The 22,742-nt window shown below is 39.2% G+C and overlaps 3 protein-coding genes, 2 non-coding genes and 3 pseudogenes across 7 annotated transcripts; 2 read left to right on the forward strand and 6 right to left on the reverse strand.

Annotated features, from left to right (window-relative positions):
• Positions 1 to 1,880: 1,880 nt before the first annotated feature.
• Positions 1,881 to 8,420, forward strand: LOC148694031 (uncharacterized). 2 transcript variants are annotated; one of them, XR_015966372.1, is made up of 6 exons: positions 1,881 to 3,996; positions 4,094 to 4,177; positions 5,606 to 5,755; positions 6,003 to 6,201; positions 6,882 to 7,890; positions 7,983 to 8,420. XR_015966372.1 is itself a non-coding variant. In XM_088699713.1 (4 exons), the coding sequence occupies exons 1-4, from the start codon at positions 3,757 to 3,759 to the stop codon at positions 6,180 to 6,182; spliced, it is 654 nt and encodes a 217-aa protein (XP_088555839.1). In that variant the 5' UTR covers positions 1,881 to 3,756; the 3' UTR covers positions 6,183 to 6,287. The 2 variants fall into 2 exon arrangements, 1 of the variants encoding a protein (XP_088555839.1); XM_088699713.1 differs by lacking the exons at positions 6,882 to 7,890; positions 7,983 to 8,420 and having other exon boundaries at positions 6,003 to 6,287.
• TRNAA-UGC (transfer RNA alanine (anticodon UGC)) lies at positions 7,055 to 7,127 on the reverse strand. The gene has a single exon. It is a non-coding gene; the product is annotated as a tRNA-Ala (tRNA).
• On the reverse strand, positions 7,688 to 8,805 carry LOC137739325 (pentatricopeptide repeat-containing protein At5g15340, mitochondrial pseudogene; annotated as a pseudogene).
• Positions 8,806 to 10,176: 1,371 nt separating this feature from the next.
• LOC137738874 (uncharacterized) lies at positions 10,177 to 11,945 on the forward strand. 2 transcript variants are annotated; one of them, XM_088700448.1, is made up of 5 exons: positions 10,179 to 10,469; positions 10,565 to 10,648; positions 10,948 to 11,097; positions 11,346 to 11,540; positions 11,635 to 11,945. In XM_088700448.1, the coding sequence occupies exons 1-5, from the start codon at positions 10,227 to 10,229 to the stop codon at positions 11,734 to 11,736; spliced, it is 774 nt and encodes a 257-aa protein (XP_088556574.1). In that variant the 5' UTR covers positions 10,179 to 10,226; the 3' UTR covers positions 11,737 to 11,945. The 2 variants fall into 2 exon arrangements, with proteins under 2 accessions (XP_088556575.1, XP_088556574.1); XM_088700449.1 differs by lacking the exon at positions 10,948 to 11,097 and having other exon boundaries at positions 10,177 to 10,469.
• Positions 11,765 to 11,837, reverse strand: TRNAA-UGC (transfer RNA alanine (anticodon UGC)). The gene has a single exon. It is a non-coding gene; the product is annotated as a tRNA-Ala (tRNA).
• Positions 11,946 to 12,470: 525 nt separating the features above from the next.
• Positions 12,471 to 14,093, reverse strand: LOC137739328 (pentatricopeptide repeat-containing protein At5g15340, mitochondrial pseudogene; annotated as a pseudogene).
• Positions 14,094 to 14,279: 186 nt separating this feature from the next.
• On the reverse strand, positions 14,280 to 17,280 carry LOC137740007 (vesicle transport v-SNARE 13). The gene is made up of 6 exons (XM_068479792.2): positions 17,097 to 17,280; positions 16,849 to 16,960; positions 15,922 to 15,980; positions 15,640 to 15,828; positions 14,975 to 15,145; positions 14,280 to 14,582 (listed from the first exon to the last, which is right to left on the reverse strand). Exons 2-6 carry the CDS (start codon positions 16,940 to 16,942, stop codon positions 14,433 to 14,435), a joined length of 663 nt encoding a protein of 220 aa, XP_068335893.1. The 5' UTR covers positions 16,943 to 16,960; positions 17,097 to 17,280; the 3' UTR covers positions 14,280 to 14,432.
• Positions 17,281 to 19,173: 1,893 nt separating this feature from the next.
• LOC137739329 (disease resistance protein RPS5 pseudogene) lies at positions 19,174 to 22,069 on the reverse strand (annotated as a pseudogene).
• Positions 22,070 to 22,742: the final 673 nt, after the last annotated feature.

Below are 22,742 nucleotides of genomic sequence, written 5' to 3' on the forward strand. Positions count from 1 at the left end.
CCAACCGATGTAAATCCAACTCTAAGACGATACTCAACCTATATTTTACAAAGCTGTTATAAACAGTCGTCCGTTACCAAAAACACATTTATAGATGCATGTTATGGCTAGGAAGAGGATCCCCTCCGATTCATTTTGCAAGGATTTTCGCAAATCCAACTTTAAGACGATACTCAACCTATATTTTACAAAGCTGTTATAAACAGTCGTCCGTTACCAAAAACACATTTATAGATGCATGTTATGGCTAGGAAGAGGATCCCCTTCGATTCATTTTGCAAGGATTTTCGTTTTCTGGCAATTTATCGTATATCGTACGGTCATTTTTTGTCAGATATTATTTGTGTTTAATTATAAATAAAAAAATCAAATAATTTTTTACTACACAAACATAATAAATAATTAAGATGTGAAAATTATTAAAGTGAATTCAGAAGAGATTAGGGGACATGGAAATCTTGTCCTAGGCCTCACGGCCCTCACCAGTCACCATCACCAATCACACCGCCACATACATCCAATTGGAAAAAAAAAAATGTTAAATCTTTGAGCTTGATGCCGTAAGCGCCTTCGTCCACTTCCATCAAATGCCAATAGGATCCGCTACGGATATTTTAGGTGAGGATTTTAGAGATTCGTGCATCGTATGATCAGTTTTTATCAGGTACTATTTGTGTCGAATTTTAAATAAACTATTTAAAATGATTTTTAACTGCATGATGTATGATAAACGAACACAATTTACGAATCTATAGAATCCTTACGAAGAGAATCAGGCGAGAATCTGGATTCCATCAAATGCACTTCCCCAGTTTGTACTTGGCTCCCACCCCACATGAACCACTTGAGGCTTGAATCAATATTCTCGCTTTGGGTTTTGGTAAACAGTCTCACATTTGATATTTCAAACCTGTCGCTTTCCTACTTCATGTGCAAAAGATTTACCGTCGAAAATATTTCATCTCTAACCGCTTTTCAAGATAGTAACCAAACAAAGTGAATGACGTATTTTATATTCTCACCTTCCTCATCAATGAAATGGAAACGCTTGGAAACTCTTTGCGTTAAGTGCTCATTTTCTCATATAAAACGAATTACCATAAATGTATCAATGACATGTCAATACGCTTTGTTGGCAACAATGATATGACAAAACATTATTCATTACAAAAAAGGGCGTTTGCATGGGGTACTTGTTTTCTCGTACAGAATGAATTGTCAGAAATGCATCAATAACATGTCAATACGCTTTGTTAGCAACAATGATATAACAAAACATTATTTTAGCGTTTGAGCTTCGTACCCCGCCCGATGTAATTGCTTGTTTCAAAGACTTGATGTTTTGTTTTGGCTAGATTTATCCGGGATAATATAGATAAACTTGTTCCATTCTTTGGTTTCACTTTCATCCTTGGCCTTCAACATGGATAGTTTATGTTATTACTTTTCTTATGATGATTAAAATTCCTTTTCCTTCAATGTAAATCCAACTCTAAGACGATACTCAACCTATATTTTACAAAGCTGTTATAGGATGCGTTTGTTGCACCGAACCATTTCGGACTTGACTAGCTAGACTTGGACTAAGCCATAAAAGCAATGAAGTGTTAGATGCAGTACCAGACTAAATCACGAACTAAATTATTATTGGAATTCAAATATTTTTTTTGTCAATTTTTAATTTATCTTGTTTATATTTTATTATTACTATTCTATGCTTTTTTATTTGGCTCACTCTCTCTCCCGTCTCTCTACCTTTCTTTTCTTTTCATCCCGGTCTTCTTCGCACCGCCCATAACTTTTCGTCTTCTTTTCATTTCATCTCCTATCAACAATTTTGGAAATTGTGAATATGTACTTCAACCCATAATCCAAATATTGTACCCAATTTCTTCAATATCAATTACAATGAAGAATTCAAATCATACCCAGAAAAATTTCAAATTGTTTTTTTTTTTTTTCAATTTGCAGAGACTTTGTCGGATTGTGCAGATGATTCGTCAGAATTTTCAGATGCTTCGTCGGATTGTCGGTTGTACACAGGCTTCGTCGCGCCTTTGCTAAAATTGTGCACAGGACACTGTTATTGGGATTGTTGTTATTGTTTTGAGATTTAGGTGTTGCATTTGGGTTTCTGCATCTGGCTTGGTTAGGTGTTGCATACGGGTTTCTGCATCATGGCCATGGTTGGGTTTTTGATGCTAGCGTATGAAGGAGAAAACGGGAGTAGCAATCCTATTATTTTTGGGGGGCCTGGCTAAGACCTTCTAACGAAGGTGTTAGTCCACGCGAGTCCTATTAAACCTAGTGCCTCTCTGCAACAAACATATGACTTCACTAATAACTAGTCATATCTAGTCCAGTGAAGGTTAGTGATGCTAAACAAACACACCCTTACAGTACTGAATACTTTTTTTAGAGTGTCAATTACACTTGGTTTTTTTTTATTTTTTATCTTAAACGACATCGTTGTAAACAATCGTCCGTCACCAAAAACACATTTATAGATACATGTTACGACTAGGAAGAGGATCATCTCCAAATCCATGTTGTAGGGATCTTTACATTATAGCCGTTCATTGTATATTGTGCTGTCAGTTTTCGTCAGATATTATTTGTGTTTTATTGTAAATAAAAAAAAATCAAATAATTTCTAACTGCACGGTATACGATGAATAGTTAAGATGTGGGAATTTCTAGAATTCCCATAAAGTGAATCCAAATGGGATCTAATTCCTTTATGCGTAGAGGACATGGAAGTCTTGACCTAGGTCTCACCAGGCACCATCACCAATTACACCAAGGAAAAAAAATGTTAGATCTTTGAGCTTGATACCGTAACCGCCTTCACCCACTTCCATCAAATGCACGTCCCAAATTTATACTTGGCTCCCAACCCACCTGAACCACTTGAGACTTGAATCAATATTCACTGCTTTGGGTTTTGGTAAAAGGTCACACATTTGATATTTCAAATCTTTCACGTCCCTATTTCATGTGCAAAAGATTTTGTCATCCTGTCGAAAATATTTCATCTCTAACCACTTTTCAATTTAGTAACCAAGCGAAGTGAGTGGCGTATTTTATTTTCTCACTTTCCTCATCAGTGAAATGGAAATGCTTAGAAACTCTTTGCGTACGGTGCTTATTTTCTCGTATAGCACAAATTATCATAAATATATCAATTACATGTCAATACGTTTTGTTGGCAACAATGATATGACAAAGCTACTCATTACAAAAACAAACGTTTGCGTGGGGTGTTCTCGTACAAAATGAATTATCAAAAATGCATCAATAACATGTCAATACGCTTTGTTAACAACAATGATATGACAAAACATTATTCATTACAAAAACGGACGTTTGCGTAAGGTGCTTGTTTTATAGAACGGATTATCAGAAATGCATCAATAACATGTCAATACGTTTTATTAGCAACAATGATACGCATTATTCATTAAAAAAAGGGACGTCTGTCCCATCTCACGTAGAATGCCGGCAAAACAAAAAGGTGCTTAAAACCATGTTTGCCTACGTATGATAAGAGTCGAATATGCTGACTTAGAGCACAATGCAGAAGCAGTTGCTGCATTTAGTAATAACACGTGGAGCTGATGGTCCATGAGAAGAAGTGTGATTGAAAATGCTGCGACTCTTTTTCCCTTGCCTTGTTCCATAAACAAGTATGTCCAGCTAACCTTGAAGAAAAATGTGATATAAAAATTAAGCTCAATTGTAATATGGTCAAGGAAAATGGGTGAGTTTGCTGCTGCTGGTGGTGGTCTTTTTTCTGTAGGGCACTGCCAACCCTCGTTCTGTCCTGGTAGAGGAATGTGTTTCGGGCCGGAAAATGTGAAGGGTAAGCCGATCAAGAAGCAGGAGAGGATTTTCCGTGCCGAGGCAGTGTTAAAATCGAAGAAGACGAAGCAGCATAGGGAGCCTTTAACCTTCTACAGATATACATTTGATGCTCCACTCAATGAGTCCCCTGCGGTACTATATTCATCTCTCCCCATCTCTCTCTCTCTCTCTCTCTCTCTTAAACACAAGAACAATCACTCACAGAAGCAGGCTCTTGCATAACTTGCAGGCTTCATTTGATCAATACTTGGACGATGAACACAGGGTTATTAACGAAATTTTTCCGGACACAGCGAAAACCCAAACAAACAAGGTGCCTAATGTTCTATTTTCTTGTGTTAAATATTAGTCTAATCTATATCCTAAATTTCTATGCAAATTTGAACTTCTTCTCAGTTCTTTGTCATCCTTTATCAGTCGGGTGAAAGTCAATTAATAACAAAATCACGAGAAGAAAATTTGTCTTGTAACCGGTTGTGTTTCTTCTTAGAACTTTACATAGTCATGTAAAGAGAGAGATATATGTAGGGTTGGGCCCAATTTTGAAGATACCGGACTGGACTCGGGTTTAAAAGAAACGAGCTGGGCTGAGATGGGTACAATAAATTTTAATACAAGAATCAGACCTAAACCGGCCAGGCCTCCTTTTTATTTTTGTGTTTTTTATTTTTTTTTATTTTTTTTGGTTAATTTTTTTTATTTTTTCTCTTCTTCATTAGCTCTCTCGATCGTTCAAGGAGATGTCGGGTCATGGCAACAAGAATGCAATCCTTCTAATTCTCTTCATCTTCAAGTCTCTCATTCCCATTTAACCCTTTCAATCCCTACACAAAGATTGGGGATTCTCCCCCAATCGCAAAACCCTCAATCCTAAAAATGGAAATCACAGAAGAACAAAGAAGATGAGTTGACCACCAACACCTTCTCCACGGATTGAGGAGTGCGGCCACCACCGCCTTCAAGCGCAGATCCTCCGTGTTGCCAACGAGATCGAGACCTGCTAGAGATCTTTAAGATTTGCTGGGGTTTTTTCAATTTGTCTAATTTCTGAGATCTGATGGGATAACTGGATCTATTTGGGTTTTATTTTCAATTGGGTCTTTTGGATTTGAAGAATGGGTGATAAAGATCGTTGTTTTTTTTTTTTTTTTTCCTTCCTTTTCATTTTCTTCTTTTCTGTTGGATCGATTTGGGTTTGTCACCTTCTGCAAATTTGTATCGGAAAGTGAGTGATGGCGGAGAAGGAGGTTCTATATCCCTCCGGCGAAATTGCAGATGAAAAAGTGCCGATGTTATGGAGCTCCTGCACTCCAGTCCAATGGTTCAAATTCATAATGGGGTTGGAAATCAGTGTTTTGTATTGAATTGTTAGTTCGGGCCGGGGGCCCGTTTCTTCCGGTATTTGGACTCGCCCCACCCCGCTATAAACCTGGACCCAGCCCGCCCCGCCCCATGTAGAATTTTAAAAATGGAAAATTTGAAATAGGTTCAATTTTTAGTGACTTTTGACTTTTGAAATAGGTCCAATTTTTAGTTACTTTGGACCCATTTCAAAAAAACCCCTTTAAAAATTTGAACCTGTTCCGATATATAGGTCCAGGACCTGTTTTGTCCACTCCTAAATATAAGCACGTGAAAGAGAGATACACAAGAAAATATCCGACAAGGATAGCTCAATTTTCCCCCGGGAGAAGGGAGGCCTTCCCAGTTAACTAGTTTAAGAATGGATGTGTTTTTGCAGGAAGAGTGGAGAATTCACATGCCGGCCATGCAAGTCTTGTTCCTGTCTGTCTACCTTGCATTATATGTTAAGTTGAGATGCAAATCCATGGGGAAAGACTACCCCACTAATGTTCCTCACCACATCTCCAAGATTCTTGAGCTTGACATTGTAAGCACACCATAATCCATAATGTCCACACGCACACGCACACAATCCTCTTTATAGCCGAGATCCCGCTCAACTGTATATGGAATGGATACATATTATTGTTGTTATCCACTACTGATATGTCGTTCATGTTATATCGACAATAATACAACTGTTGATATGTTGTCGATAAGGATCCCTCTTAGTTACAACGGAGCGGGATCCCACTTAAAATGGTGACATTTTTTTTTTCTTTTCTTTTTTGCAGACTATAGGGAAAATCCGAGGCATTGTTGGGTACGATCCAAGTGGCGTCAACCTCAGCATCAAAGGAACCATATTTTCAGATAGACAAGGAACACAAAGCTGGCTCAAAAACATATTCGACATAAACTTAAGCTTCATCGTACCACCTCTCCTTGCTTGGGTCCTAGACAATGTTATGTGAAACATTACTGAATCGATGAGTTCTTCAAAACCCTGTCATGATATGTGTTTGATGAAAATGAAGGGACAAATACATATAGTAATCAAATCAATATTTTCGATTGAACAGCTCAGGAAGACGATGATGGCCGATCGGAAGTCGAATTTGTCACATCCCCGCCCGGGGCCGATCACTTCCCGGGCCGACTCCACCACCGTAGCACGATATTGTCCACTTTGGGCCCCGACCACGCCCTCACGGTTTTGTTTCTGGAAACTCATACGAGAACTTCCCGATGGGTCACCCATCCTGGGAATGCTCTCGCGCGCTACTCGCTTAACTTCGAAGTTCCCATGGAACCCGAAGCCAGTGAGCTCCCAAAAGGCCTCGTGTTAGGTAGGGATGAGAATATACATTTAAGGATCACTCCCTTGGGCGATGTAGGATGGGTTAGGCTCTGATACCAAATTGTCACATCCCGGGGCGGGACCACTTCCCGGGCCCGCTCCACCACCGTAGCACGATATTGTCCGCTTTGAGCCCCGACCACGCTGTCACGATTTTGTTTTTGGGAACTCACACGAGAACTTCCCGATGGGTCACCCATCCTGGGAATGCTCTTGCGCGCTACTCGTTTAACTTCGAAGTTCCCATGGAACTCGAAGCCAATGAGCTCCCAAAAGGCCTCGTCCTAGGTAAGGATGAGAATATACATTTAAGGATCACTCCCCTGGGCGATGTGGGATGTCACAGAATGCACTATTGCTAGTAGTAACAGATTACGAGAAGTTCAAAAAAGAGAAGCTCAAAACTGCAGTAAATTCTAAGAAATTAAGGGGCGGCTAAAAGAGGAGGGAGAATTTGCCTATAAAAATAACAAAAATTAAAAAACGTGGAGATGCAGGGGATCGAACCCTGTACCTCCCGCATGCAAAGCGGGCGCTCTACCATTTGAGCTACATCCCCTGTTAGAACTTCTGTTCTATCGTATTGGAAAAAGTCATATAATAAATGTATCACATATGCAACCCCATATTCCTATTCACACAAAGAGATATCCTAAACTACTTATTCCGACGAGAAATATTAAAGACTTTTTTGCTACAATACTTCATGAAATTGTCATAACTCATCACTTTGGTTTTTGAAATTTAACATCAATGTAAGTGGTTTATGAGATTGTCCATTATCAATCATTTTAGTCATTTTGTGAAAAAAAAAATCTCTGTTAAATTAAAGAAACCACTAATCCAACTTGAGGGATTGATTTGGCAAAAATATCAAATGAAGATTTTTCGCGGAATGACCAAAATAATTGACAATAGACAATCTTATGGACGAAAGTGAGGGGTTATACCAAATTCAGAAACCATTTTGGCTAAAAAGCCAAAATCAAAAACTATTTTATTCTATTGCGATATAAATTTAGTCCTGCATAAGATAATTGTTCTAATCAACTAACTTAATCCACGTCTGCGACAAGTTTTAAATGAACCGACAAAGTATTGATTTTCACTCTCCTTTTCTCATTTCTCCTGCAATCTTTTTTCTTGTGTTTGTCCATTGATCCTTCTCAGTCTTTATATCATCTCATCCAACTTCATGTAGCTCTCCATTGTACTCGGGTGCGACATATCTCCTGCACTGAGCTGATGAACTTGGCCACCAATATAAACTGAACTTATTCCGGGAAGCTTTCGTCAACCCTTATACTTAAAATCCTGCCTCAGTAAGTTTGCCTTATCCTGCTTTCCACCTTAAGCATTACATGGTGGAAAGCAGGACGTGATAATCTGTGTTGCGGGGTTCCATTTGAACCAGCTCCTGCAGAAGGCTTTCACCAAGCTCTAGCTTTCCATGGACTCTGCAAGAACCGAGAAGGGAACCCAAAACCACCAAGTTCGGAGGCATGGCATTTGCTTGATCAAGACTTCAGCCTCTTCCAATTACCAGCCCTGCCTAGAAGATCCACCATACACGCACAGTGTTCTATCTGAGGTGTTGCACCATGTAACGCTTGGAGATTATAAAAGTAATGCCGGCCCTGATCAAAAAGGCCCGAGTGGCTGCAAGCACTCAACAAAGCAATGAAGGTTAATTCGTCTGGCTTGGCTACCTCGAGCATTTGAGGAAACATATTCAGAACTAGTTTTCCCCTCCCATGCATTGCTCATTCCATCGGTGCATTTGCTCATAAACTTTTAACGCAGTGTACTGTGCCAAATTTCGCATAAATATCAACCAATGCTGTGCCAACCATGATGTCAATCTCATTCTCCATCGTCTTTAAAGCATAAGTGTGAACTCAACTGCCCGTCACCCTATCGCAGGATTGTGCACATGCTGATAAAAATGAGCAAAGGGTGACAAAATTCAATTTCAAGAAACACCCGAAAACCATTTCTTCAAGAAGCGAAAAGCTTTCGCAGATAAGCCCAATACTTAGATATCCAACAATCATGATCGTCCAAGCAACCTCATTTCTCTCATTCATTTGATCAAACACCACTCTCCTATTTCCAACACCATCCAATTTAACCACACCGTCCAAAATCGCAGTCCACGAGACTACACTCCGCTCCTCCAATACTTCGAACACCGGTGTTGCCATACCCAATTGGCCACAATTGACATACATATCCATGGCCGAATTGAGTTAAAATTAAAAGACCGTTGCTATAATTTATTCTATTGATAAACTTGTTCCATTCTTTGGTTTCACTTTCATCCTTGACCTTCAACATGGATAGTTTATGTTATTACTTATCTGGTGATGATAAAAATCCTTTTCCGTTCGACCTCCAACCGATGTAAATCCAACTCTAGGACGATACTCAACCTATATTTTACAAAGTTGTTATAGACTTATAGTACTAAATAACTTTTTTAGAGTGGCAATTACATTTTTTTTAATCTTAAACGACACCATTTAACAGTCTGTCATCAAAAACACATTTATTACATGTTATGACTAGGGGACATGGAAGTCTTGTCCTAGGCCTAACCAGTCACCATCACCAATCAGACCATCACATATATACAATTGGAAAAAAATGTTAAATCTTTGAGCTTGCGTAAGAACCTTTATCCACTTCCATCAATTGCACTTCCCCAATTTGTACTTGGCTTCCACCCCACATGAACCTCTCGAGACTTGAATCAATATTCTCTGCTTAGGGTTTTGGTATAAATAGTCACACATTTGATATTTCAAATCTTTCACGTCCCTACTTCATGTGCAAAAGATTTGTCGTCGAAAATATTTCATCTCTAACCGCTTTTCAATTTAGTAATCAAGCAAAGTGAGTGGCGTATTTTATATTCTCACCTTCCTCTTCAGTGAAATGAAAATGCTTGGAAATTTTTTCTGTACGGTGCTTGTTTTATCATATAGAACGAATTGTCAGAAATGCATCAATGACATGTCAATACGCTTTGTTGGCAACATTGATATGACAAAGCATTATTCATTACAAAAACGGGCGTTTGTGTGGGGGCTTGTTTTCTCGTATAGAACGAATTGTCAAAAAATGCATCAATAATATGTCAATACGTTTTGTTGGCAACAATTATATGACAAAGCATTGTTCATTACAAAAACAGGTGTTTGCGTGGGGTGCTTGTTTTCTTGTATAGAATGAATTGTCAGAAATGCATCAATAACATGTTAATATGCTTTGTTGGCAGCAATGATGCGACAAAGCATTATTCATTAGAAAAACGGGCATTCCGTCCCATCTCCCGGACTAGGGTTCTAGAATCCCAGCAAAACAAAAAACGTGCTTAAAACCATGTTTGCGTGTACGTATGGTAAGAGTCGAAAATGCGGACTTAGAGCACAATGCAGAAGCAGTTGCTGCATGCAGTAATAACACGTGGAGCTGATAGCAGATGGGAAGGAAGTGTGATTGAAGATGCTGCGACTTTTTTTCCCTTGCCTTGTTCCATAAACAAATATGTCCACCTAACCTTGAAGAAAAATGTGATATAAACAAATATGTCCACCTAACCTTGAAGAAAAATGTGATATAAAAATTAAGCTCAAGTGTAATATGGTCAAGGAAAATGGGTGAGTTTGCTGCTGCTGGTGGTGGTCTTTTTTCTGTAGGGCACTGCCAACCCTCGTTCTGTCCTGGTAGAGGAATGTGTTTCGGGCCGGAAAATGTGAAGGGTAAGCCGATCAAGAAGCAGGAGAGGATTTTCCGTGCCGAGGCAGTGTTAAAATTGAAGAAGACGAAGCAGCATAGGGAGCCTTTAACCTTCTACTTCAGATATACATTTGATGCTCCTCTCAATGAGTCCCCTGTGGTACTATATATGTTCACCTCTCTCTCTTTCTCTCACTTTCTCTCTTAAACACAAGAACAATCACTCACAGAAGCAAGCTCTTGCATAACTTGCAGGCTTCATTTGATCAATACTTGGACGATGAACACAGGGTTATTAAAGCGATTTTTCCAGACACAGCGAAAACCCAAACAAACGAGGTGCCTAATGTTCTATTTTCTTGTGCTAAATATTAATCTAATCTATATCCTAAATTTCTATGCATATTTGAACTTCTTCTCAGTTCTTTGTCATCCTTTATCAGTTGGGTGAAAGTTAATTAATGACAAAATGACAAGGAAAATTTTGTGTTGTAACCGGTCGTGTATCCCCTTAGAACGTTAAGTGGTCACGTAAAGAGAGATACACAAGGAAATATCCGACAAGGATAGCTCGATTTTCTCCCGGGAGAAGGGAGGCTTCCCAGTTAACTAGTTTAAGAATGGATGTGTTTTTGCAGGAAGAGTGGAGAATTCACATGCCGGCCATGCAAGTCTTGTTCCTGTCTGTCTACCTTGCATTATATGTTAAGTTGAGATGCAAATCCATGGGGAAAGACTACCCTCCTCATGTTCCTCACCACATCTCCAAGATTATTGAGCTTGACATTGTAAGCACACCATAATCAACAATGCGCACGCGCGCGAGCGCGCACACACAATCCTCTTTGTAGCCGAGATCCCGTTCAACTGTAGATGGAATGGATACATATTATTGTTGTTATCCACCACTGATATGTTGTTCTTGTTATATCAACAATAATACAACTGTTGATATGTTGTCGATAAGGATCCCTCTCAGCTATAATGTAGCGGGATCCCACTTAATACGTTGACATTTTTTTTTTCTTTTGTGTAGACTAGATGGGAAATCCGAGGCATTGCTGGGTATGATCCAAGTGACATCAACCTCAACGTCAAAGGAACCATATTTTCAGATAGACAAGGAACACAAAGCTGGCTCAGAAACATATTCGACATAAACTTAAGCTTCATTGTACCACCTCTCCTCGCTTGGGTCCCGGACAATGCCATGCAAAGTATTACAGAATCGGTGAGTTCTTCAAAACCCTGCCATGATATGTGTTTGATGAACTTTAAGGGACAAGTACATATAGTAACCGAATCAATGTTTTTGACTGAAACAGCTCGTCAAGACGGTGATGACCGATCTGAAGTCGAATGCGATATTGCTAGCAGTAGTAGATTATGAGAAGTTCAAAAAAGAGAAGCTCAAAACTGCAGTATGAAAATTACACATTCTAAGAAATTAAAAAATGGAGATGCAGGGGATCGAACCCTGTACCTCCCGCATGCAAAGCGGGCGCTCTACCATTTGAGCTACATCCCCCGTTAGTACTTCTTTTCTATTGTATTGGAAAAAGTTATATAATCAATGTATCACATCGCATTCGTATTTGCATAAAGAGATATCTTGAACTACTATTCCGACGAGAAATATTAGAGACTTTTTTAGCTACAATACTTTATGAAATTGTCATAACTTCTCACTTTAGTTTTTGAGATTTAAGATCGATGTAAGTGGTTCTTGAGATTGTCCATTATCAATCATTTTGATCATTTTATGAAAAATCTCCGTTAAATTAAAGAAACCACAAATTTAAGTGGAGGGATTGGTTTGGCAAAAATACCCAACAGAGATTTTTCATGGAATGACCAAAATAATTGACAGTAAACAATCTCAAGGTACAAAAAATGAGGGGTTATGTCAATCTTAGAGACCATTTTGGCTAAAAAGCCAAAATAAAAAACTACTTTATTCTATTACGATATAAATTCAGTCCCGTGTGAGATAATTATTCTAACTAACTGACTTAATCCACAACTAACTTAATCCACGTCTGCGTATTTGACAAGCTTTAAATGAACCGACAAAGTATTGATTTTCACTCTCCTTTTCTCATTTCTCCTGCAATCTTTTTCTTGTGTTTGTCCATTGATCCTTCTCAGTCTTTATATCATCTCATCCAACATTGATCCTTTTCAGTCTTTATATCATCTCATCCAACTTCATGTAGCTCTGCATTGTTTTCGGGTGCGACGTATCGCCTGCACTGAGCTGATGAACTTGGCCACCAATATAAACTGAACTTATTCCGGGAAGCTTTCTTAAACTCTCATACTTAAAGTCCTGCCTCAGTAAGTTGGCCTTATCCTGCTTTCCACCTTAAGCATTACATGGTGGAAAGCAGGACGTGATAATCTGTGTTGTGGGGATCCATTCGAACCAGCTCTTGCAGAAGGCTTTCACCAAGCTCTAGCTTTCCATGGACTCTGCAAGAACCGAGAAGGGAACCCAAAACCACCTCGTTCGGAGGCATTGGCATTTGCTTGATCAAGACTTCAGCCTCTTCCAATTACCAGCCCTGCCTAGAAGATCCACCATACACCAATACACGCAGAGTGTTCGATCTGAGGTGTTGCACCATGTAACGCTGGAGATTATAAAAGTATTGCCGGCACTGATCAAAAAGGCTCGAGTGGCTGCAAGCACTCAACAAAGCAATGAAGGTTAATTCGTCTGGCTTGGCTTCCTCGAGCATTTGAGGAAACATATTCAGAACTAGTTTTCCCCTTCCATGCATTGCCAAACCACTGTGCAAAGCATTCCATTTCGCCTTTCGTTCCTTCGGTGCATTTGCTCAAAAACTTTTAACGCAGTGTCTACTGTGCCAAACTTCGCATACATATCAACCAATGCTGTGCCAACCATGATGTCAATCTCATTCTCCATTGTCCTTAAAGCATAAGCGTCAACCCAACTGCCCGTCACCCTATCGCAGATAAGCCCGAAAACCCAAAAACCATTTCTTCAAGAAGGGAAAAGCTTTCGCAGATAAGCCCAATACTTAGATATCCAACAATCATGATCGTCCAAGCACTCTCATTTCTCTCATTCATTTGATTAAACACCACTCTCCCATTTCCAACACCATCCAATTTAACCACACCGTCCAAAATCGCAGTCCACGACACTACACATCCGCTCCTCCATCACTTCGAACACCCGTCTTGCCATACCCAATTGGCCACACTTGACATACATATCCATGGCCGCATTGCAGGCCTTGATACCAGAATCCAAACCCACCTTCACCGCGAAACCATGTCCTTGCTCCCCAATTTCAGCATTGCCCAGCCGAGCACACGCATTGAACAAGCAAACCATGCCACATCGTCCACCTTCACGTCGTCGCTTCGCATTTCGAAGAACAAACGAAGCCCAGATTGGAGCATTCCGTGGCGGCCAAAGCAGCCCATGAGAACGGTCCAGTCCACTGCGTCTTTGTGCGAGTGGGGAATTTCATTGAAACGGCTTGCGTGTAAAGAATGGACGGGCGTGTGCAGCATGGAAATGGAGGCGGCAATTGTGAAGGAATGAGTCTACTGAGGCGGCAAGGCCGCCAGTGATAATGGCGGCTTGGAGCTTCTTGCCAACACCGATGAAGGATTGGCGCGTGCATGCTCGTATGAGAGAACGGAGGTGGATGGTGGGGAGTGATGCCAAGCCAGTGTTGGTTGGCCATCTCATAAGCTGAGAGAGGCAAAGCTTATGTTTGGAACTTTGGACAAACAGAACACATAAGTCATAAGTTCACAGCAACGCTCTTTTCTTACAAGTTTATAAGAGAATGAACCATTTCGATTATGACGTTTATATTGAAAAATGACGTCACATTAACGGGACGGTTGACTTTCCTCCTTATTGGGAAGGTGGGAAGTATTGTCTTACTCAGAAATGGTAAACACAAGTTACACAACCAATAAAGAATGTTGGAACGTATCGATATGTTTCCATTACTACACAATCAAGGATCTCCATCTTGACAAACTCAATTTGCACACTCGAAAAATAAGGAGAAACAAGAAACGAAAATCTGTTCGTTTGAAAAGCCACAAGCTCAACAAGCGAAAACGTCTTGGCTTATTTAAGTTTGAAGTACAAGATCAAGGCGATCACAATGACAAGAACCGCAATAACCGTGCCAATAAGCCACTTGTTCCTGTTCATACTCCTTGCCATGGAAGTCAGAACTCTCTTGCTTTTCCCTATGTTGTCATCCACTCCATGAAGCTGCAGCAAAAGGAAATAAACAGTTAGATAAATGAAATGCCATTCTAGGAAGATCATTGCCCTCGCCAAAGCAGTTATATCAATAACTTTCTCTTTTCGAAAAACTTGTTTTCAGTACAGGCCCATGGATACACATAGGCACATGCCGCACATCACTCTCCTGAGAGACTAACACTAATAATAGTGAAAAGAAGATTGAGTAAATCATGTTCGTAAGGTGATAATCTCCAGAGTCCAGATGCACATCATTATATTTTTAAACATTACTCAAGGAAGAGAAGGCATGCATACTGACACTAAACATAAGAGGACGAGAGATGGAAAAGAAACTTGTTTGCGGAAAGACTGTCAAAACAACCGTAAAATGAATATAAAGCCTGAAAAGGTATTACTGTGGTATGAGCATGCAACAGTGATTGTCTCTGTGAATGCAGATCCTGGAGGATCGAAACACCAAGCTCTTCTGTTTCGAGCATGGTTCTTCTGCTGTCCTTAACTCTATCACTGGACTTGTTTAATCTCTCGGTTGACATCATTAGCCTTGACCTCTGATCAGCTGATGCCTATTGGATTTTCATTAGTCAGTAAGTCTTGTAAAAACATTTATCCACAATATCAAGAAAGGATGAGAGCAGAAGGCTTAAGACACAAATCAAGTTATGGAAAGCATACAATAGTATCATCAATTATCACAAATCAAGGAAAGACTAATAATTATGACAAAAACGAAAGTGCCCAGTGAAGAACAAATTTTCAAACTCAAATATTCATTGTTGTTTCAAGCATCTTTGTTTCAAATTAACAAGTGAAGTGACCATCAAGTCAAACCAGAACTAATCATGTTCACTCATTCTATTGCTCGAGCAAGCGAATTGGAATGAGATAACTAAAATAGCACACCGAAGTGAAATCTTCCTCAAAAAAGTAGAAGAACTCCACGTTTCATGTCAAATATATACCAAGACCCATCACAGACTCACTACCAAATAATGAATCACATTTAATATCTTAAATAACTATTCGAAAAATAAAAAAAGCTAAAAGGATTTAGACATACTGTCAGAGCATCAGCCATGCCTGATTCCAGCAACTCATCTCGGGCAGATGTATATGCGTTTCCAGATACAAGTTTTTTAACTTCGCTTTTCAGATTATTCAGATCCGACTTATATTCCCTCAACTTAGCAAGAAGCACAGCCTTAATATTTGGTGGCAAACTTCTTGCCTCGAGGTCCATTTTCCGGATCTGAAATTTTTTAAGAAACAGCACATCAGAACCAAGTAGAAAGAAATAACCAAAAAATAAAATCCTCCCAAACAGAATAGTTCAATCAATTACCAAAGATTCTGCATCATCGATTCCAGCCTTTATTTCAGTAACCTTTTGCTTCTTTTGTTCTGAGATTATAATAGAGACAGTAGTGTCCATAAATATCTCTTGACTTGATAAGGGAGAATATACGCATTCACAACAAGAACAAGAAGTAAAAAAAGAAGACTAAGAGTATGTTTAAACTCCTAACGAGCACAATTTGAAATATTATTCTTAAGTTCAATTTTATATAGATAGAAGTTTGCAGGTAAGATGCTCTTTTGGGAAATATATCTATTGCATGAAATGAATTAAAACCCCTTTTCTCTTTATCTTTGTACCTACAATACTCAACATCCACAAAATTCAGAACCGACCCTCCTTCCATCCGTTTCATTTCCATTCAAATGTTGAAAAACTTAAAGAGACCTGCACAATCCAAGACCCGATCCTATTGCCTCGAGCATTTCAGTCCTTTTCTTTCTTGTTTTCTCCCAATTTTTAAAACAACCATTATTAACATATTATGCATAACTCAAGCCGGTGGAAGCTCTATCAGCCTAAGACTTTTGCCATCTTTTGAGTCCACTAAACCTACAGCTACTGATAATTTTTCAACCTCAAATAAAGAAGCATAATTTTGTGGCAAAGCGGCGACAGTGAGAAACTTAGCAGTCCTAGTGATCCAAAAGACACATATCCACACTAATCCCAACGGAAACTCGGTTCTCGCATAATTAATTCAATCGAATACATACATTAAGATCCTTCATCAGGTTTATGCCACCAACAAAAAGACTCAAACTTTATTCATAAAATCCATGTCATCAGCACAATTAAATACAACATGAATCATCCAAATTCAGGGCAACCATACATATGATTAAATTCACAAAAATTTATAAAAAAATAAAAATAAAAAAATAAAAAAAGGAAAAGTGAGAAATTTCTTACCTCCATCGAGAGCACCAGCTACCGTACACTTTTTGGTGAGGTTGGCGGAGAGTTCACTGTAGTGGCGCTCGTACCCTTCGAATACATCGCTCATATTTCCCTAAATTTCTCTCTGCATTCAACCCATCATACAATTTCAGCAATAATTCAGATATAAAGCCCTAAATCCATCAAAATTGGGAGATTGAATTGCGGAATAATGATGAAAAATTGAACGATCTGAAATTAATCAAATCGGAGGTAAAGACCTGTTGATATTGGAGATTCGAATGGATCGCCGGAGACGACGGCTGAGGTCGTGGTGGTTTGCTGTCGAAGGGATGGAAACGGCAAAGTACGCGAAAGGAAACCAACTAGTGTACCAACGAGTGTACTAATTTTGTGTGCACCTTCGGATAAAGTCCCTGTCCGTTGGGAGAGATTTTTAAGTGCAGTTGAAACACAAAATGATACTTCGCGTATCATTAACGTATCATTATGTAAATAGTAGAATATGTGTGATAAAAATTTAATAACTTAAAACATAAAATTTCACACTGTTTATATAAAAACACATGATATACCATCAGTATTCTGATCACATTGAAAAATCTCTCATCCGTTGGATTCTTGATCGCTACACTTAGCGCTTCATGCTGACAACTGTCACGCTGTGGTTAGAGTTCGTTAGTGTATTAATATTGTGCGCACCACCTTGTTAAATTTGGATACCACAACCATACCGGGTTACATTAGTAGAAGACCCGAAAACATGTCTAATATGTTTACTTGATAAATGGTGAAAATACGTGAAAATAAATAATTAGAATTTTTTTAATTTTAATTCTTTTACGTAAACATTGTGTAAAATTACTTTAAACTCAAAGCCAGCTGGGTATTATACGGTGTCTAAATATATAAAACCCAAAATTAAATCACAAATTTCACATGTTATTTCCTATTTTACCCGTTTTGTCGTTTCTTATCATTCTAGTTAATTAAATAATAAGATATTCTCATTTGTACGGTTAGAGATTTTTTTATATTTATTCTTGCATTGTACTTGAAATGTTTAAGATTCAACTTTTACGAATAACGAGTTTAATATATCATTATAAGCCTTTTGATATAAAAACATTTGTCTTTACTTATAATTGAAAAAATCTTAGAATGTTCGGATCTCGTAGATAACAAATATGCTTGCATCAATGAAAGAAAAGAAAACCTCAACCCTAATCCTCAATTTTTAGTGTGCATTCGTGTCGCGTGTTTTCCCCTCTTTTTTTTTTTTCTGTCGGAACTTTGACACGTTAAATACCTAATGAGTAAGCTTGAACAATGGCTATCTATTGACCTGGCAAGAGCTTCTTCGTGGCTAAAAGTCTCACGCCAGATGGCAAAAAAAAAAAAAAAACCAATTGGATTCAATCGTGCAAAAAGATACGCTCTCAACCAGCGAACTGAAGACCAACCACAAAGACCATAACGCATCTAACGCCCATTCCTCACTTTCACGTTAGGCTTTGAAAAACTTACAGAGAGGTTGTAGCGATGGTGTCTGGGACAGAGGTCAGCACAAAGCCTGTGGTGATGGACGCGCCCGCCACCACATGCTGGGTCGCACGGAGTCCACCATCGCCAAAAGGCTTCTGAGCGATGAGAGTGTGACGCTGGTTTGCTGCGGGCAGATGTGTGCTGAGGCAGAATATGAAGTATATGAGGTTCTTGAAGAAGCGTATGAACACTCAGCCTTCTCATGGTCCCATCCATTTTTCGTACCCCGGCTAAGATCGTCTGGCGTACCATCCGCGAGTGTATGTCGTTTCTCTCTTTTATTTTATTTTTTTATGTGTGTTTTCCTAAGTTTGAGCTAGTGAATTTATCTGGATTTGTTTTTTCTTGATGGAATAGTATATAATTATGTTATATTACAAGTAACTGAACACAACTTTGGCTAATTAATGTTTCTGGGATTGGATTCTTTTTGTTGATCAGTTGATTTCTTAAACTCTATCGGACTTAATTTCTTAAGCTTGACTGAATTTGATTCTGAAATAGACTGTTGGAATAGTTTAGGTAATTAGAATGTGACATTCAACTTAAATTCAACAGGTGAATGACATATTTTTTTTACGAAATAAACAGATGAATGATCTAGCATTGGGATCTCCGAAATTCTCATTCGATTCAAAATACAGAAATAAAACAAGTTAGTTCTTTAGTGCATTCATCTACTTTTGCTTTCACAGCGTATGAAAGTTGAGCACCGAAGATACTTATGCACCAACTTTAGAATCAATGTTAACATACGTCGTATGTACATAAAGTACTATGATTCGTCTTCTATTGTAATTAGATTGGAGTATATTAATCATCTTTCTTGTTTTACAAGTCTTTGTACAATATATATTTCCTCCTTGAGGAGAAAAATAATAGATCATCTGAAAATTGCCCCAAATCAGTTTCTTTGAAATCTGTTCTGATAACCTCTCCGAATTCTAACATGAAGTAGGGAAGAAAAACACTTCTAGAAACTTCATCCTCCCATTCTAAGCCATTCCACCACTCTTTCTGTCCCCTGATAATGAGATTATGTCGTTCGGCACTGGTAGAGTTGAGTGGCAGCTTCTTCAACGCCGGACATTCATATACCAAGATTTGGTTGAGGTGCAGAAATGGTAAGGCATTGCCATATATGCTCCTTAGCCGTGGTAGGGAATCCAAATGCAGATCTGTAAGTTTCGCGAAAGCATTTTGTTCTTTCACCGCACCTGCCATTCTACCAAATCTTTCCAAATCGATTATTTTCTCCATTTCAGAGCAGTCACGCACTTCTAAGATTCTGAGATTGGGCACGAAAACGAGCCATGTCAGGTCCTTGAGATTTGGGCACCGGCATACATCTACGTACTCAAGGCCACAGAAGCGACTTTGGTTTCTCATCATTGCGTTCCGAGGATCATTAGGCGCTTGTCCTGCCCAATAAATCTCCATTTCTTCCAGATTAGGATATTCGTTGATATGAAGGCCACGCAGATTTTTCATGTCCGCGAGAGATGATATATCTAGAACGCTTGAGTAGTTCTTGCCATCCGAGAGGTGTAGATACTGAGTGCTGGTCACTATTATGTTGTAGCTGAACAATTTTTGGAAACAATAGCTACTTCGTATGGTCAAAGTAAATACCTCAAGGTGTTTCAAGCCCTCGATTTCCTCTATCAGGGTTCTTTCACCACCAAAAAGAATTCTGTCTGAAGAACTACAGCCGAACAATTTCAGAACTTTTAGCATGTGAAAATTTGATATTACTTCAGGTGGAACAAAATTAAGTTGATTTGTATACTCCAAGTTCAAATATTTTAGCCTTACTAAGGCCTTCAATTCGATCGACAATTCTATTATACCAGTCCTAGACAAATTCAGATGCTGTAAGGCAATCAGGTTTGAAACTCCAGATGGCAATTGGGTTAGCTTCTCATTTCTGGACAAATCCAAAACACGCAGCTTATGCATGTAATCGAAGAAGCCATCAACAATCATATTGAGAGGACTTCTGCTAATATAACTTCCTTGAATCAATAAGGTCAACAACTTGGTAGATTTTGGTGTTTCAACCATGCTTTCAATATGATTATCTACCAACGACACCCTTGTTGCAGTTTTCCATTTTTTGACATCCGGCGCTGCATGGGCACTTGTATGGACAAGGAAACTGTCGTTTTCTTTTGCACGGTCACGAGCTAACCACAATGCCATGTCACGAATCATATCATGCATCTTTACCATATCTAAGTTAACTTCCAACAAACATGCAGCAACAAGAGTTCCAATAATATCGTAACACTTGTTTTTTGCTTCCTCTACACTCCCATATTCATCCAACATTGCCTCACACATCCAAAGATATACTAAATCATCTTTAAATATGAAGAAATCTTCTGGATATAGAGCACAATATAAGAAGCAAGATCTGACCTTCTCATCGGCTAAATTATCGTAACTAAATTTTAAAAGACGGAACACCTTATCCTCCATACCTGAAAACTCGTGCGCAGATTTTTTCAGAATGTGAATCGCATGGTTCCATTCTTGAGTTGTTTTCTTGCAAGCCATGGCCCGACCAACAGTAATTAGTGCGAGTGGCAAACCTCCACACTCTTTTGCCACAGTTTGAGCAAGTCGTTGAATATCTGGGTGAATACCAAGTGTCTCCCTCCCAACCTTCTCCTGAAACAAGTTCCACGCCTTGTCCCATGCCAAACACTCCACTCTAATCTTCTTTTGAGCGTCCATCTGACCACATACATCCTCCGAGCGAGTTGTGAAGATTATCTTAGACTTGTTGCGTGGGTTAGGAATAGGAACCCCTAATTTGGTTATTTCAATAGGCTCCCACATATCATCGAACAATAACACAAACTTCTTCGCGCTCAAGAGCCTGCAGATGTCTTCAGCTTTGTCTGACTGCTGTTTTTGTTTCCACGAGTCGCTGGAAAACCCAATCTTGTCACCAATCTTATCTTGGACAGTTTCAACATTGTGGTCCCTGGATACCACAATCCATATCACGAGATCAAAATCAACGTGGAGCAATTTTTTTATTGATTTGGGTCAGTAGGGTAGTCTTACCCACCCCTCCCATCCCGTACAATCCAATTATTCCCACATGTTCATCTTCCAGCTGGCTCCAAACCTTATAAAACACAAATTCCATGCCTACAGTTGGTTCCATAGGTCTTTCATGGACTAAAGTTGCCGGGAAGGTTTCTTCTGCGACCTCCGCAAAAACGCCCTTGTTCTTTAAAGCATCGACTTCTGCCAGCTTTTTATACACTTTTTTTCCATACTTGTAGCTGGACAAGTAGTTTTTTGAGCAGTAACCTCTGCAACACAATTTCTGAATTTCTTGAACTCGGCCATGCTTAACTTCTCCGACTTCATTCTCAATCTTTTCCACCTTTTCAATCCACAGTTGTACCTGGTTCAATCGCTTCATGGATCTCTGCAGCTCTGCAACCTCAACCTTTCTCAACACATCAGCCTTCAAAGCGGTCAGTTCTCGAAAAGAATGATCCAGAGCTTGGAGGTTTTTTTTGAGCCTACTTATGTATTTTGGTGGTTGAATAAGGGAACCCCAGCAGGAAGATTAAAAAATGGGATCGCTCGGCAGGGATATTGAGACAATGTTACCCATTGCTTGGAGAGAAATACTCAAAGAAAATAAGAAAAAGTGATTTCTAAGCTTTTGCTGAGAAGAATGTAGCTAAGAAAGGATAGATCATAATATTTCGCCGGCAGGCGTGGGTAAGAGTCTCGAGAGATATGTGGAGTAGGATTGAAGGTGGGTGGACCACCCGAAGGCTACATTACGGGAATTTAGTGTACAAGTTGGACTAATATATGAAGCCAGCAGGCGTTGGTGGAGGGGTGGTGGGAGCAACCGGACAAGGCCTCATCTGAAGTATTTGCAAAGACTTCAGTTTAGAGGTTGAAAATGCTGCTCGCGAGTCGTCTCTAGACTTTTAACTGAAGGACCACCTTGTTGGATAGTGGCCAAATTAGTTCCATGTTTTGTGGTTTTTTCAAAGCCATGTTTTGTGGCTTTTTCAAAGCCATGTTTTGTGGGAGAAGGCTTGGATTAAGAAAAGCATAAAAAGAACATTTGGAAACCATGGGCAACGGATGAAGAGAAGGAGAGCATCCAAAGAGATGGTGTGAGCATTTGGCTCTACCATGGACATGGGTTGAGAGAAAATCAAGAGAGCTAGAGTGAAAAGTATTCTAGTGAAAGAACTCTTGGGGTAGAGTGAGGCTCTTGGGAAAATTCTGTGAGTGGGTGTACAAGGGATATGGGATTGGGTTATGTCGATTTAACTCATGTATACTTGTACTGTTATTCTCATAGTGAAGAGCAA

Source organism: Pyrus communis, chromosome 9 (genome assembly GCF_041283825.1).
Source record: "Pyrus communis isolate YQ-2024b chromosome 9, ASM4128382v1, whole genome shotgun sequence".
NCBI lineage: Eukaryota > Viridiplantae > Streptophyta > Magnoliopsida > Rosales > Rosaceae > Pyrus > Pyrus communis.

Coding starts and splice junctions, on each gene's coding strand:
- LOC148694031 (XM_088699713.1), top strand. CDS start 3,757: ATGGGTGAGTTTGCTGCTGCTGGTGGTGGTCTTTTTTCTGTAGGGCAC. Junction 3,997..4,093: donor CACTCAATGAGTCCCCTGCG/GTACTATATTCA, acceptor CATAACTTGCAG/GCTTCATTTGATCAATACTT. Junction 5,756..6,002: donor AGATTCTTGAGCTTGACATT/GTAAGCACACCA, acceptor TCTTTTTTGCAG/ACTATAGGGAAAATCCGAGG.
- LOC137738874 (XM_088700448.1), top strand. CDS start 10,227: ATGGGTGAGTTTGCTGCTGCTGGTGGTGGTCTTTTTTCTGTAGGGCAC. Junction 10,470..10,564: donor CTCTCAATGAGTCCCCTGTG/GTACTATATATG, acceptor CATAACTTGCAG/GCTTCATTTGATCAATACTT. Junction 11,098..11,345: donor AGATTATTGAGCTTGACATT/GTAAGCACACCA, acceptor TCTTTTGTGTAG/ACTAGATGGGAAATCCGAGG.
- LOC137740007 (XM_068479792.2), bottom strand. CDS start 16,942: ATGAGCGATGTATTCGAAGGGTACGAGCGCCACTACAGTGAACTCTCC. Junction 15,981..16,848: donor AGCTGGTGCTCTCGATGGAG/GTAAGAAATTTC, acceptor TTATAATCTCAG/AACAAAAGAAGCAAAAGGTT. Junction 15,829..15,921: donor TCGATGATGCAGAATCTTTG/GTAATTGATTGA, acceptor AAAAAATTTCAG/ATCCGGAAAATGGACCTCGA.